Here is a 12367-nt window from a genome sequence, read left to right as displayed (position 1 = left end):
CTTCTTCAAGGACATTCAAAGCACTTCTTTGGATTTAAGCTGCCTTTTTCCGATCGAGATGATCCCACATTAGTTCACTAATGCTGAGGTCTGGGCTCTGGGGAGGTCTATCCACGACTGTTAGTGTTCCACTGTGTGTTTTTCTATCCAGGTATGTTTTTACTGCACTGTCAGTGTGTTTGATTAGACACACTGCAGACCATGTCAAGATATGCCAACTTTGTGGTCAATCCCTCTTTGGGAATCACCTTGTTTATCCAAAAATACTATTTTCCAAACTATTTCCAAATAAGCCATCAATAATTTCTGTATTGGCAATTTTAAGTATAAAATACACTGAAGAAAGTACAACTACTATGCCCTGCATTCTTTACAGACCTCAGTCAGTATGTATTCAGGGTGAAGAGGTGCCAAAGGAAATACTGGAAGAACTGAAACATACATCAACAGAAGACCTTCGCTGCGACTGCATCAGCATAGTCGCACGACATTACGTTTATGGTCGAATGTTGAAGAGTTATGTTGGAACAACAGGCATAACTGCAGCCTCGTTCATTAAGACTTTATTCCAGCTGTCAGCCAGGCCGGGGTGAATGCTGAAAACAGCCAGGAGAGAGCAGGAAGGAATCCTCAGTGAGCCACTCCTCCCTTCGTATTCTCCATGCTTGGAGGCTTAAAGTGAACTAAGCTGGCAGACCAAGATAAGCCCGTTTTTCTAGAACTTGAGGAAGAAAAATAAATATACGCACATTCAAACATGGATTACCAGAGAAAAACAAGGCTATCATGGCCACCACAAAGAAGCAGTGGAAGGAAAAAAAAATGCTATGGCTAGTTCCATTTTTTTCTACATTATTAATATGAGAAGTTTCAAAATTGTTCAACAGCTGATAGTAGAACAAAACTTTCTCACTCAAAGTGTCTGCTTGATCACTTTCCTCCAGTGATTTCACATCAGTGGTGTATTAAATTACACTCTGTTTCCTGTCAATCATCTGACACCCACAGGAGCAAACAGAAAGTGTTCACTTCATAAACTTTGTCATGTAGCTGAGAGAACACTTAAATTCAAGCTTACTGTTAAAAGAAAATACAGGCTGACAGAAGTAGATATGTTCAGTAAATCTAAAAAAAAAAAACCAAAACATTTTCTTTCAATTAAAACAAGTCATAGCTCTGCAGTCTTTACACCACTTCTGAACTAAATGTCACTTAACTGGCTTGAGAAAAGCAAGCTCTAATTACATGTTCTGTCAGTCCTCTCTCCCAGATGCTGTCACTGTACTCAATCAGGCCTCCTGTAACACCCACATCCACCAGAGGAACTGACTGGGAACCTGCGGGGTCTTTTTTTTTAATTTAACCAGCATCTGGTTATTACTGCCACCTTCTACTTCATTGTGAAGTGACTTTCTTGATGGTTTTTAAGCCTTTAGTTTGCCGCTATGGTTTTGTGGCACATAGACCAAGATGTTCTCCTCTGGAAATGGCCAAAAGAGACAAAACAAACAAAACAAACAAACAAAAATGAAAGAAAAAGTAAAACACAACTATGTATATATATTTTTATTGGGAACTTGAGAAGAGATAGTCTTTTATGGCACTATCAAAGGCAAATTTGAAGGCGCATAAAAGAAGTGGACAGGAAAGAGGAAAAAAAAGCTTTCATTAGGTTGTTAAAAAGCCTCAAGAGAAATAAAAAACTTCAGTAGTAAAGTCAAGGGAAAAATAAATCACAATACCACCATCCCAGTTTGACTGACAAGTGATCTCTGATAAGTCTAGTTCAAGAACACTAAAGTAATGAACCACCACACGGGGTTTAAAACCAGGTCCTCCAAACTGAAGGACAATTGCTCAGCTGACAATGCCACCGTGCTGCCAGAAACACTGACTTTAAATTGGATCTCAGCCTAATCCTCTTTCTGTCTTCGTGCCTGTGTCCTTGGTTTTTCAGATTTTCGAAGGTTAACTCCTAAATCGCCTGCACCGGAGTACCAAAGCGATGGCAGAGGCTTCATATAGCCAGAGATAAGCTAGTGAGACTAGACTGAACTGCGGCGTGAGGTTTTTAATCAATGCCAGTGGATTTCCATGGAGAGAAGGGTGGACCGAGGTTATGCTAACAGTCTGATGTTTGTTAACAGAGCTGGTGAGCCAGTTCCTCTTCACTATTAACTCCAGGGTTTATTGATTTCCTGTTGCAGGGAAGTGTGCATGCACGTTCACAGGCATGGGTATGAGCGCTCATGACTACAACAACAAACACTCCACGGGCTGAGACAAACTTATACACACAAGTCGTCACCCACGTTGACATCGAGGCATCCCTCTGGGTCACCTGGGCAGTGGAGACTTGTCCTGCTGTAGAGCTGTCAATGCCTGGACAACTGAGTTGGGGGGTGCGCTGCTGCAATGTGGTCAATAAAATCCCCTGCTATTTAACAAGGCCTAGCAACAGCACTGGGTCAAATGCCTTTTCATCTTCTCCGAGCTTTTGTTCTAGCGAAGGTGGATCGATGAAACAAAGCTGTTGATATGCGTGCATTGGCCCCGCACAAGCATATATGAAAGGAGTGAACGATCATATCCTCATTTAATTCTGGTCAATGAGGATAAAGTCACAGATAAAGCTGCAATTCTATCGTAATTAGTAGGCTGGTCTTTTATCTGCAGCTCACCAAAACACGTCAGCATGTGGCGACCCAAATGAAAACGGCCAGTGACCCATTTGAGGCACAAAGCTTAAAGCTTTAATGGCGTAATTAGCGCTTGAAGCAGCAAATAAGCATGCCATGATTTTGATTTAGAACCTGTGATTGGTTTGATAATATACAGCATCTCGCAGATATCTGCCAGGGCTTCATGTGTATAGTGCCTGGAACCCAGGGAACGCTGCCTGTGCTATGTGATCTATAAATAGGCCTCTTTGTGTTTTATCCAATAAAGCTCCAAAGTGAGCAGCAATAAAATGAGGCATACATCATTAAGTTATACAGCACAGCAGCCAAATGAGAAGTTTAGATTCTCAACAGGGGAGTCAGACTCATTATACGATATTATTGCATCTTGTCATGGCAATGTCCAAAAGCAGTAAGTCTGTGAGTCTCAACCCTCAGTTTAATTACACCAGGTCACATTCACTTAAAAATTGGACCAACGACTATTGTCTTAATATCAATAACTAATGATGTAATCACAGAAAAGTTTGACTCTGAATTATTTTCTGCAAGCTGAGTCAGAAAGTTACCAGTGGATAAAGACCTAGGTGACAGGGAATGGTGGGCCTCAAAACGAGAGCCCTTTCTAGGGGCCTGGAGTGTGGGCCGGTCCCCTCCCTGGAGTGCTTCTTTTCACTGCATAGATTTCAGCCCTTTCATATTGTAATGGTCGTGGTGGCCTGAGGCTGCGGTGCTAACCTTTTAGCTGTGTGGGACGCATTATTCCTGACACAATGGGCACAATTTCTATTTCGTTTGGCAACACTCTTCTTTATCTCTCTTTTTCTCTTCAAGACTTCTATTTTTGGGGGGTCTTTTCCCCCTCTCCAGCTCTCAGATATTGTGAATTTTCTTCCGTGTGCCACTCTCCCCTCCAGTGCTCTCCCACCTGTTTGTTTCTATTTCTCTCTTTAAAGATACATTATTCTCCTCCCGCACACTCAATTAAACTATTCCAAACCTCTTTTTTAATGCAAATTTATAATATTGTATATGTAAATAGCTCACAGCGTAATTTGCCTGTGCCAAGTCTGTGCCTTCTGTCTGTGTGTGCTCCCTCTGACTGTCTGTGCACCTGTTTGTGTGTCTGCACGAATATTTGCACTTGCTTGTGAAGCTGGTGCTGAATTCCAACTTTGAGTGTGCTGTGGACGGTTGCGAGAAGTTGCGCACGAGCCTGTCTGGGTGCTTGCCTGCAGGCTGCTCCGCTTGTGCATCTGTGCTGATACGGTACCTCTGTGTTTTTGCTGTTGTGCGCCTGTGCTATGCTATTCATCCGCCCATCACACCCACAAGGATAACTCCATTATCGTCCGCTGTGCGCCACAACTTCTTTACCCAGCTCCCTACAGGCGGGGGTGAAAGATTTTGAGGTGAAAGGTGAAGAGGGGACGGGGAGTGTCGTATATGTGGGTTTATGTTACAGCTGCAGTGGCAATAACAGCACTGTAGTTTTTTACAGTCCAGCAGAGTCCTGAGGGGGCCTGCAAAGCCAACATCAAAGGCTTAAACAACAGCATGCCTGTTTATGCAGCAAAGAGAGCACGACTAGGCGGGCTAGTTAATCAGGGGTACGCAGCATAAACACACACCCACACACACATTAGTAAACATGTCCTGCATGCATACAAATATGCATAAATAGGCACTCTGGTGCTCTTTTTGCAGTTACTTTGACACATCCTGCGTGCTCTTTAACAAACGGAAAACTACACAGACACATTCACAAAAAAAAAAAAAAAAAAAAGAATCAAAGCCATTGAAGTAGGCCTGGAGGCCCTGAGAAGTGGCCCAGGTGAGCGCTCTCTCCAAGCCCACTCCATTATGACCATCTCCACACAGGCACCCCAGCTAGAGCTAATTAACGGCCTATTACTATGCAGATATATGCAGGGCCAAGAGCAGAGCGCAAGCAATAAATGTGCTTGATGAACGAGAGAGAGGCAAGAAATGGGAGGTGTGGAGGGGGCAAAGAAGGGTTGGGGCCAGGCGACAGAGACATGGGTAAAGTGAGGAATGGGAGAGGAGACGTCAACAGGCAGACAAGAGGAATCTAGGATGGCAGGAAAGGAAAAGAGGGCTGTAGGGTGCAGGGAGTTAGAATAGGACGGTAGTGGGACAAGTACACTCTTTATTACAACTTGCTTATAATGCTGGTGGTTCAGGAATTAAAAGCTACTGTCATAACTGGTATTTTTGAGCTGTGGTTTTTGCACCAAGGAGGCACAGACTAAGCCATATAAAGCCTTTTTTATTTGTTATGGAAACATGCAAAAAAAAAAATTACAATTCTTTCAGGATGCCCCTTATTCTTATTTTAGGATATAAAAAGGGTGTAAACATTAGGAGAGGAAATCATACTGCCAACAGTCTATGCTTGGCAAGACAAACAATAAATACATTTTAAGTATACCACAGATGCTTTTTCATTTCAGGTGTATTGACACAAAGTGCAGATCGAGATGTGAGTCTGTGCCAGGTGGAAGAGAATCAAGTGAGAGAAAGAGAGAAGTGTGAGCTAAACTCCAAGCACTGACTTCAGGGGAGCAGCCAAGAGTCATTTAGCAAATGACATTTTATTTATTTTCATTTAACCTTTATTTAACAAGGCAGGACAATTAGGCACACATTCTTCATTCATTATCAGGCTGATCTCAGTACTCTGTCACTCTCTCTAATAGCGCCCACCCGCCCCTTTCTGTGTATGCAAATGAAGATCTACTTTACTGGTGTGAGAAGAAAAAAAAACACACAATTGAGACTAAACAGATTGAGAGAACTATTTTTAGACCAACAACTTAAAGTCTAAGCCTGTATTTGCGGGATTTCAATCCAGCACAATCACATTGTTGAGCTCCTGCCCGTGTTAGTCCGGAGAAGAGTGCCACAGAAAAATTGTCAGGAGTTTTTCATAGAAATTTATTCACTCATTTCTGACAATTCCAGTTAGCAGTGAAAGCAATGACACATTTAGAAGTTGGTGCAGTATGGATGGTGGCAAGTTCTAGCAGGCTTAGCTCTTGAAAATAGCTAAGCCTGCTAGAACTGTTGAAAATAGCTGCGCTAGCTTTATCAACAATGAACTTTAAGACAAAAACGTACAACTTCACAACCAAAAATCCGAGTGTTCTTTGTAAGAGCTTTCACATTAATTAGTTTTAAAACAACAAAGAAATCTGGTTTTAACAGAAAATCTTGGACATGTGACAATACAGGGTCAAGTAAGAAGGTCCCAGTCACACGGGCTTAGAAACCAGTCCGTGACCATCTGGCAACCACCGGTCACGCAGGAAAAAATTTGTATTCTCCACTCAGTTCTTAGTAGTAGCTGAAGGTTGCCGGCACTTGCAGTGAAATCAATCACTAAAGTCACACAGGCCTAGAGACCGGTCAGATCCTCTGAGAACTAGGAGTACTCCTGGTGACTAATTCAGTAGTCGTTTACACGAGAGAAGAAAAAAATAGACTAGCCTTCTAATAATAGTCCTCAGAAACCATTTTAAAACTGAGCACACTTTAAATATACAAAATTAAACTTTGGCCAAATAATATTTCTTGAATATTTTAGAAGCTATATGAAACTGTTAATTCTGCTCCTTGTTACTCAATCATGTGTTAAATGCTGCTAAAATGTGTGCCACTTTAAACTGTGTATAACATTGTAAACACACACAGTGCCAGATTAGTTTGCAGAGTTTGGCTAAACTTAACAGAGCTAGCAGCAGTAGTCTTGGTTTTATTTATTTTTTATTTACAAAGTACTGCAGAATAGCTTTTTTAGCACAGCTGCCATCTTTTTACAGCTTGTATTCACAGAGAGAACCAACAGCCTACAACCTCAGGTAGTGGCTGATGACACTATAACATCTTTGAACCAGTAACTGCCATTGTACATTCATAAAATATAAACATGTTTAAACAACTAGTATTTCTGATGGCAACTACCAAGGGCAGCCATGGTTAAACGTCTAGTCAACTAGTCACAGACATTCCTACTGCTAACCACCAGTCACTAATGAAAAATGTCTGACCAGTTGGCAAAACCTCCTTGCAATTACTTTGATCACTAGCAGATTGACACATTCTGAATTGAACACAGCAACTTGTCTGCAAACACTTGCCAACTACTCTCTGAATCGTAGAGGTTTCTTCCTGTTAAAAGGGACTTTTTCCTTCCCACTGTTGCCAAGTGCTGCTCATAGGGGGTCATTTTGACTGTTGGGTTTTCTCTTTATTATTGTAGGGTCTTTACCCACAATACAAAGCACCTTGAGGCGACTGTTTGTTGTGATTTGGCGCTATATCAATATATATTGAATTGAATAGAGAAACTGACAATTTGCCCTCAAAACAACAGTTGCGCCTGTTGACACATGTTGGCTACGGTGCTGAGGCACAACTTTTACTTTGAAGGGGAATGTTCTCGACTTGGGGTTCCTGTTGCACTTTTTTTAAAGATTTACTACTGCTGTTCTAGTAGTTTGCAAGTGTTTGAAGACAAGTCTGCATCTAACTACCGGTGAGCACGGTGAATCTGCTAGCAGCCAAAGCAATCACAAGCATGTTTTTAGTATTGGACGCTCTTAAGGACTGATTTTACTCGGTCACTAGCAGCAAGCTCCAGGAACCACTCGGCAGCTGCTTGTGGAATACATATTTTTCCCTCGTAACCGGTGGTTGCATCAGGTCCAATATGGCAGACAACTTTTAAGCAATATGCACATAATGTCAGTGGTTTGGAAATTTGAATGTTTCCTATAGAAAGACAGTATATAAGCCTCTCCTTGTTTCCTTCTCTGCAGCTTCTTTTTTAAGCAACAGACTTATCCATGCACATAAAAAAGCTCCTTTCAAAACAGATTTAAAAAGTCTATCAGTATTCCTATACTTAAATTAGGCATAATACAGTTCCTAGAAACACAAGTGACATATTTTAGCCTCCCAAGCTTGGCTGCTCTTCTAAGTCTTGCATGGTTAAGAGTCGATTTATTATTTCACTCACCAGTAGTCCCTTCATTGCTTTAGATTTAATTAACTAATTGATTTGTAAAAAGCTTGAATACATTGAATACTGAATTAGAAAAGGTTGAATGCTTTTCTCTTGATTCCCATATTAAACCAATTATTTACACCTGCAAATAAGCAGCAGTATTTTAGCACTTTTTTTCTTTTGGAACTCCAGTCACTCATTGCTGGTCACCAATGTGCATCTGACCAGCTGTGTAATATCATTGTATTGAAGTTTTGCGGACATCTGACGACTGTCCACGTGAGCACTAACCACATGCTGTTAACTTGTCCTCCACTTTGGACACATAACAATCATGGTGACAATGTAGGATCAAGTAAATAAGACCCCAATCACACAGGTCGCGACCATCAGGCACCCACCAGTCGTGAGGGAAAAATTAGTATTCCCTGAGAGGTTGTGAGCCAGCAACATCCAGGAAACACTGTCAATTAGTTGGGGAATACACGTTTCCCTTGCATCCGGCAATTGTATCACATCCAATATGGTGGAGAACTCTTGACCAATGTGTGTATGATATCACATGAGAAACCTCAATAGCTATCTAAAATAGCATTAAGGCTGTTTAACAGATTCAATTTTTTTTTTTTTTATCCCTTTCTCTTCCCATCCTACTTAGCAACAAACTCTCTACTTACGACTGGTGGACGCTGCAGTTATAGAAGACAAAATCCACACTGGCAAACTTCTTCCCAGTTTCCTTCGACTTTAGATACAACTTTATTATACGCCGGTCACCTACAAAGACAAACACAACAAACACATTGTATATTAATTAGTGTTTTTCTCTATAGAGTATGTCAAGTGGGCCAGACCAGTAAAAACTACTGCACAATAACATATCCAAACAAATGAATAAATCCACTTTCTTTTAATGTAAAGAAGGTCTACATTAACTTTTAAAGATCACAGATCAGTGGAACATTACAGGTACAAAGTCAACAATATCATTTTACATTTTAGTTATTTGAAGTGTGTCAAGATCAAGAAGTACTCTTCCATAAAATAACGCTGGCGTCATCACACTAGGAATAGCAGTGCATTTCACTGGAAAACTGGAATTATTAATGCCGTCTTTGCAATCTTCAAATCAGTGGACATGATTGGACCCTATTGTGAGTCAGTTCTGCCCCCCCAGCCTGTATGTTTGAGACACCTGTGCTATACTAACTCCAGTCGTTCTCAAACTGTGGTACGTGTTGCACTAGTGGTACGTGTTGCACTGGTAGTAGGTGGCCTCCCTCTAGTGGTACATGGGAATTTTTTTTTTTTTTTTTTTTTTTAGATTCAATAATTGTTTTTTAAAAATATATATCTAAAAAAAATCCTGAACAGCGGGATCACTGAAATTTAGTTTAAACTAGATTTTGTCTTTTTTGAAACAGTACATTCATTTTTATATCACCCAGTAGGCTAAATGCGTACCAGGCTAGCCTATTTGTTAGCTTAAAACCCTTTAAAATTAGTATCATTACTGACACGTCTGAAATGTGTTGACCTTTTCCAACACCTCCACCGCTCTCTACTCTGTGTATGTGTGTTTGTGTGTGTGTGTGTGTGTGTGTGTGTGTGTGTGTGTGTGTGTGTGTGCGTGTGTGTGTGTGTGTGTGTTTGTGTGTGTGTGTGTGTGTGTGTGTGTGTGTGTGTGTGTGTGTGTGTGTGTGTGTGTGTGTGTGTGTGTGTGTGTGTGTGTTTGTGTGTGTGTGTGTCGAGGGGCAAATGAGCAAATTTGCAGATGTCCTGCAACAGCGTGAGTAAAATTACTGTAATAACCACATGTTGGCTATGAGGTGCCGATGTTAGTGATCATCTGCCATCAAGGGACTTTCGATGTTTCTCTGTTGCTTTTATGTGTAATGTCTTTGCTTATATTGGTAAAAAGAGTGCAATCAACAGGATGTACGAATGATTTCTATATAAAATGAAGAAATTACCTGTTTTGCAAATATCTTTATGACTCTGTGCTATTGTACCTTCATGAGAAATATTTTTAACACATTTCACAAATTATAGGTGAACATGTCATTTACAGCAATTTAAATAGCGGCACTCATTTCCTGGCAAATACTGTAAATCACTTTTTAGCAAAACACAGGTCATAAGGGTGGTACTTTAATAGCCAAATATTTTCTGAGGTATTACTCATTATGAATGAGTATGAGTACCACTGCTCTACTCTATATGCCTATATTTCCATAGGCCCATCATTTACAGTGACAAATATTTCATGACCCCAGGATCAGCTCAATCCTAGTCAATGTATATGCTTTCACTGATCCTGTAAAGCTGTAATTTTGGAGACAGCATTTCTTCTGAAGAGTAAAAAGAGCTGTGAGCAGAATCAATTTATTAGAGAAGTTACTCAGAGGAGGAAACACTTCGAGGCGTCTTTATACATTCATGAGCAGTAAGTTTATAAATGTGCTTATTCTAATTTTGATAATCGCAAAGCAATGGATTACAGCTGAAGAGAAAAATGTCTTGTGTTTCACACAGTTGAGTAAACTGTCAAATTAAGCAAACAATTTATATTTAGCATCAAACAAAACTGCTCAACCGAAATAGACATAATGCAATTGAGTCATCCTCTACCCAAAACAAAAGTTTGCTACTGTAGAAGTACGAAATGTACAAATGCAAAAAGTGACACCCTGTGAATCTAATAATATGTCCAACTGCAGCAGATTTAAGAAGCCTCTACACAGTAAACATGGTTGAAACCCTGACACTGCCCTGGTCAAAACTGGTTCCCATACGACTGCGAAAACTGAACTGTAGACAGACAGATGTTGACACTGCTTTTACCTATAAAGGAGGTCTAGTCAGACCATCTCTTACAACGTGAGACACATAGATCAGATTATTGCAATGAAGGAAATAAACACAGCTATCTGTTTTTTTTTTTCTAACTAATTTGGTTAATACATGGTTGTGAGTAGATGGCCACATAACTTCTAGACTAGCATTACCGGATGGATACTTTTAAGTCATTTATGTTAATGTATATGTAAAGTCTGTCTTAATGTGTCGGACTGCTACACCTGTTGCCTCACTGTTAGCATCACAAATCCAGGGATGCAACTGCTTGAGTACAAACTCACTTAGCTCAGTAAGAAAAGAAATGGGCCCAAAAAGGTGAGATCATGAGTTTGAGTAATCGCGCAGCCGGTGCATTTTTTTTTAATGTTTCAAATGGTAGTGCCACATTTTCATGATATATTTTGCTGAAAAGGCGAGAAATGTGACAAGGTATCTGAGTAATAGCCTTTTATTGTGTGGTTGCCCAGATTCTGTATTAAAGTATATCAACTGAAATTAAAAAGATGCTCTCCACTCAAAAGTGCTCTCAGGTAGCTTCTCCCAGCTGGACACCTTCAGAAGAGTGTCAGGCATTTTCAGTTATTAAAAAAAAAACATATTGATGGATGTTTTATAAATTCATGAATAGAGTTTAAATGATTTTTCAGTTATTTCAAAAGCTCTTGTTTAAGTTATTATTTTTTTTTACTGTACATTGTGTCTGTGTAGGTTCTCGGTCATCCAGGTCATGGCAGCCTCTAGAGCTTGAAAAAAGCTGCTGGACTTCTTTAAGGGTTCTTGAAGATGTTCCACCTCTCATCCAAAAAAAACATATTCAGCTCTAAAACCAATTGGTGGAGAGTCCCAGGTACTGGGACTGGGGGGTAGTCCCCTGGAGGTGTTTGTTGGCCCACCGTTGTTCATGTGCATAATCACATGTGCCAAGGTGTGAAAAAAAGGCCTGGGTCATTCCAATGACTGCTTTCGGGTTTAACCACTGTGAGACTTCCCCCAACTCTATCAAGTGACCTACTGAGGTCACCTGAAGACATGTATGCATTCTTTTTTTTATTATTTATTTAACTGATATTAAAGATTATTTTTAAATTTCTTTGGGGTTTCATTTTGTCTTGAGTGGAACAAACCCAAAAAGTCAGACTATGATTTCATATCTTTTGTGTTGTTTTGGCTACCTTGGTCTCGTGTGATGGGGGCAATTTCTTTTGTAGAAGGAGACAGGCAATAGATACGTCCGCCGTAGATGCGTCCTTCCGTTTCTACGTAGTCCTCAAAGGAGCAGTTTACTCCTGCAGAGAGACTGGGAACATTCTGTGTCTGAAGCACAAGCTGGGAAAATAGACAGAAAGCAGAAAGATGAGACACAACAGAAATTTAAATCAATATCCTTCATTAGTAATGCCCCAAAGCAGAAAATGCTGCTCAGACATGTGGCTCTGAACTCACTTTTCAGCTCATACTCAAAATGACTGTTTGCTACGACACAAAACAAGCTTTATTTAATCTCGTTTCACATCTGTCTCATTCATTTTTCCTGTCCATCTATCTTCACCCCACTCTTCTTATAAAAGACCACATATAAATTCACACAACGTACATACAATATCTAAACAGATATACAAGATTGGACAGCACGCTGTACCTGCACTTCTGACATGGTGACAGAGACTGTGTCCGGTTGGACGGAAAGTCGGACACACTGTTCAGCTCTGGTGGTGAACCGCTGAGGCTCTTCTGCTCGCTTACAGCGGTCCTTCCTCGAACATCTAGAGAAGGAGACAATATTCACAAAAACCTTTGA

General features: G+C 40.5%; 1 protein-coding gene across 1 annotated transcript in view; it reads right to left on the bottom strand.

The window, feature by feature from the left end:
• LOC115782672 (plexin-A1-like) overlaps positions 1–12367 on the bottom strand; it is a 263180-nt gene that overhangs the window by 130324 nt on the left and 120489 nt on the right. Inside the window, exons 5-7 of the mRNA XM_030732999.1 lie at positions 12209–12332; positions 11742–11895; positions 8388–8487 (exon numbers count right to left, since the gene is read on the bottom strand). Coding sequence (XP_030588859.1) covers positions 8388–8487; positions 11742–11895; positions 12209–12332 — 378 coding nt within the window. The remainder of the gene's footprint in view (positions 1–8387; positions 8488–11741; positions 11896–12208; positions 12333–12367) is intronic.

Source organism: Archocentrus centrarchus, chromosome 7 (assembly GCF_007364275.1).
Source record: "Archocentrus centrarchus isolate MPI-CPG fArcCen1 chromosome 7, fArcCen1, whole genome shotgun sequence".
Classification (NCBI taxonomy): domain Eukaryota; kingdom Metazoa; phylum Chordata; class Actinopteri; order Cichliformes; family Cichlidae; genus Archocentrus; species Archocentrus centrarchus.
This window is presented reverse-complemented; position numbering and strand designations above follow the sequence as displayed.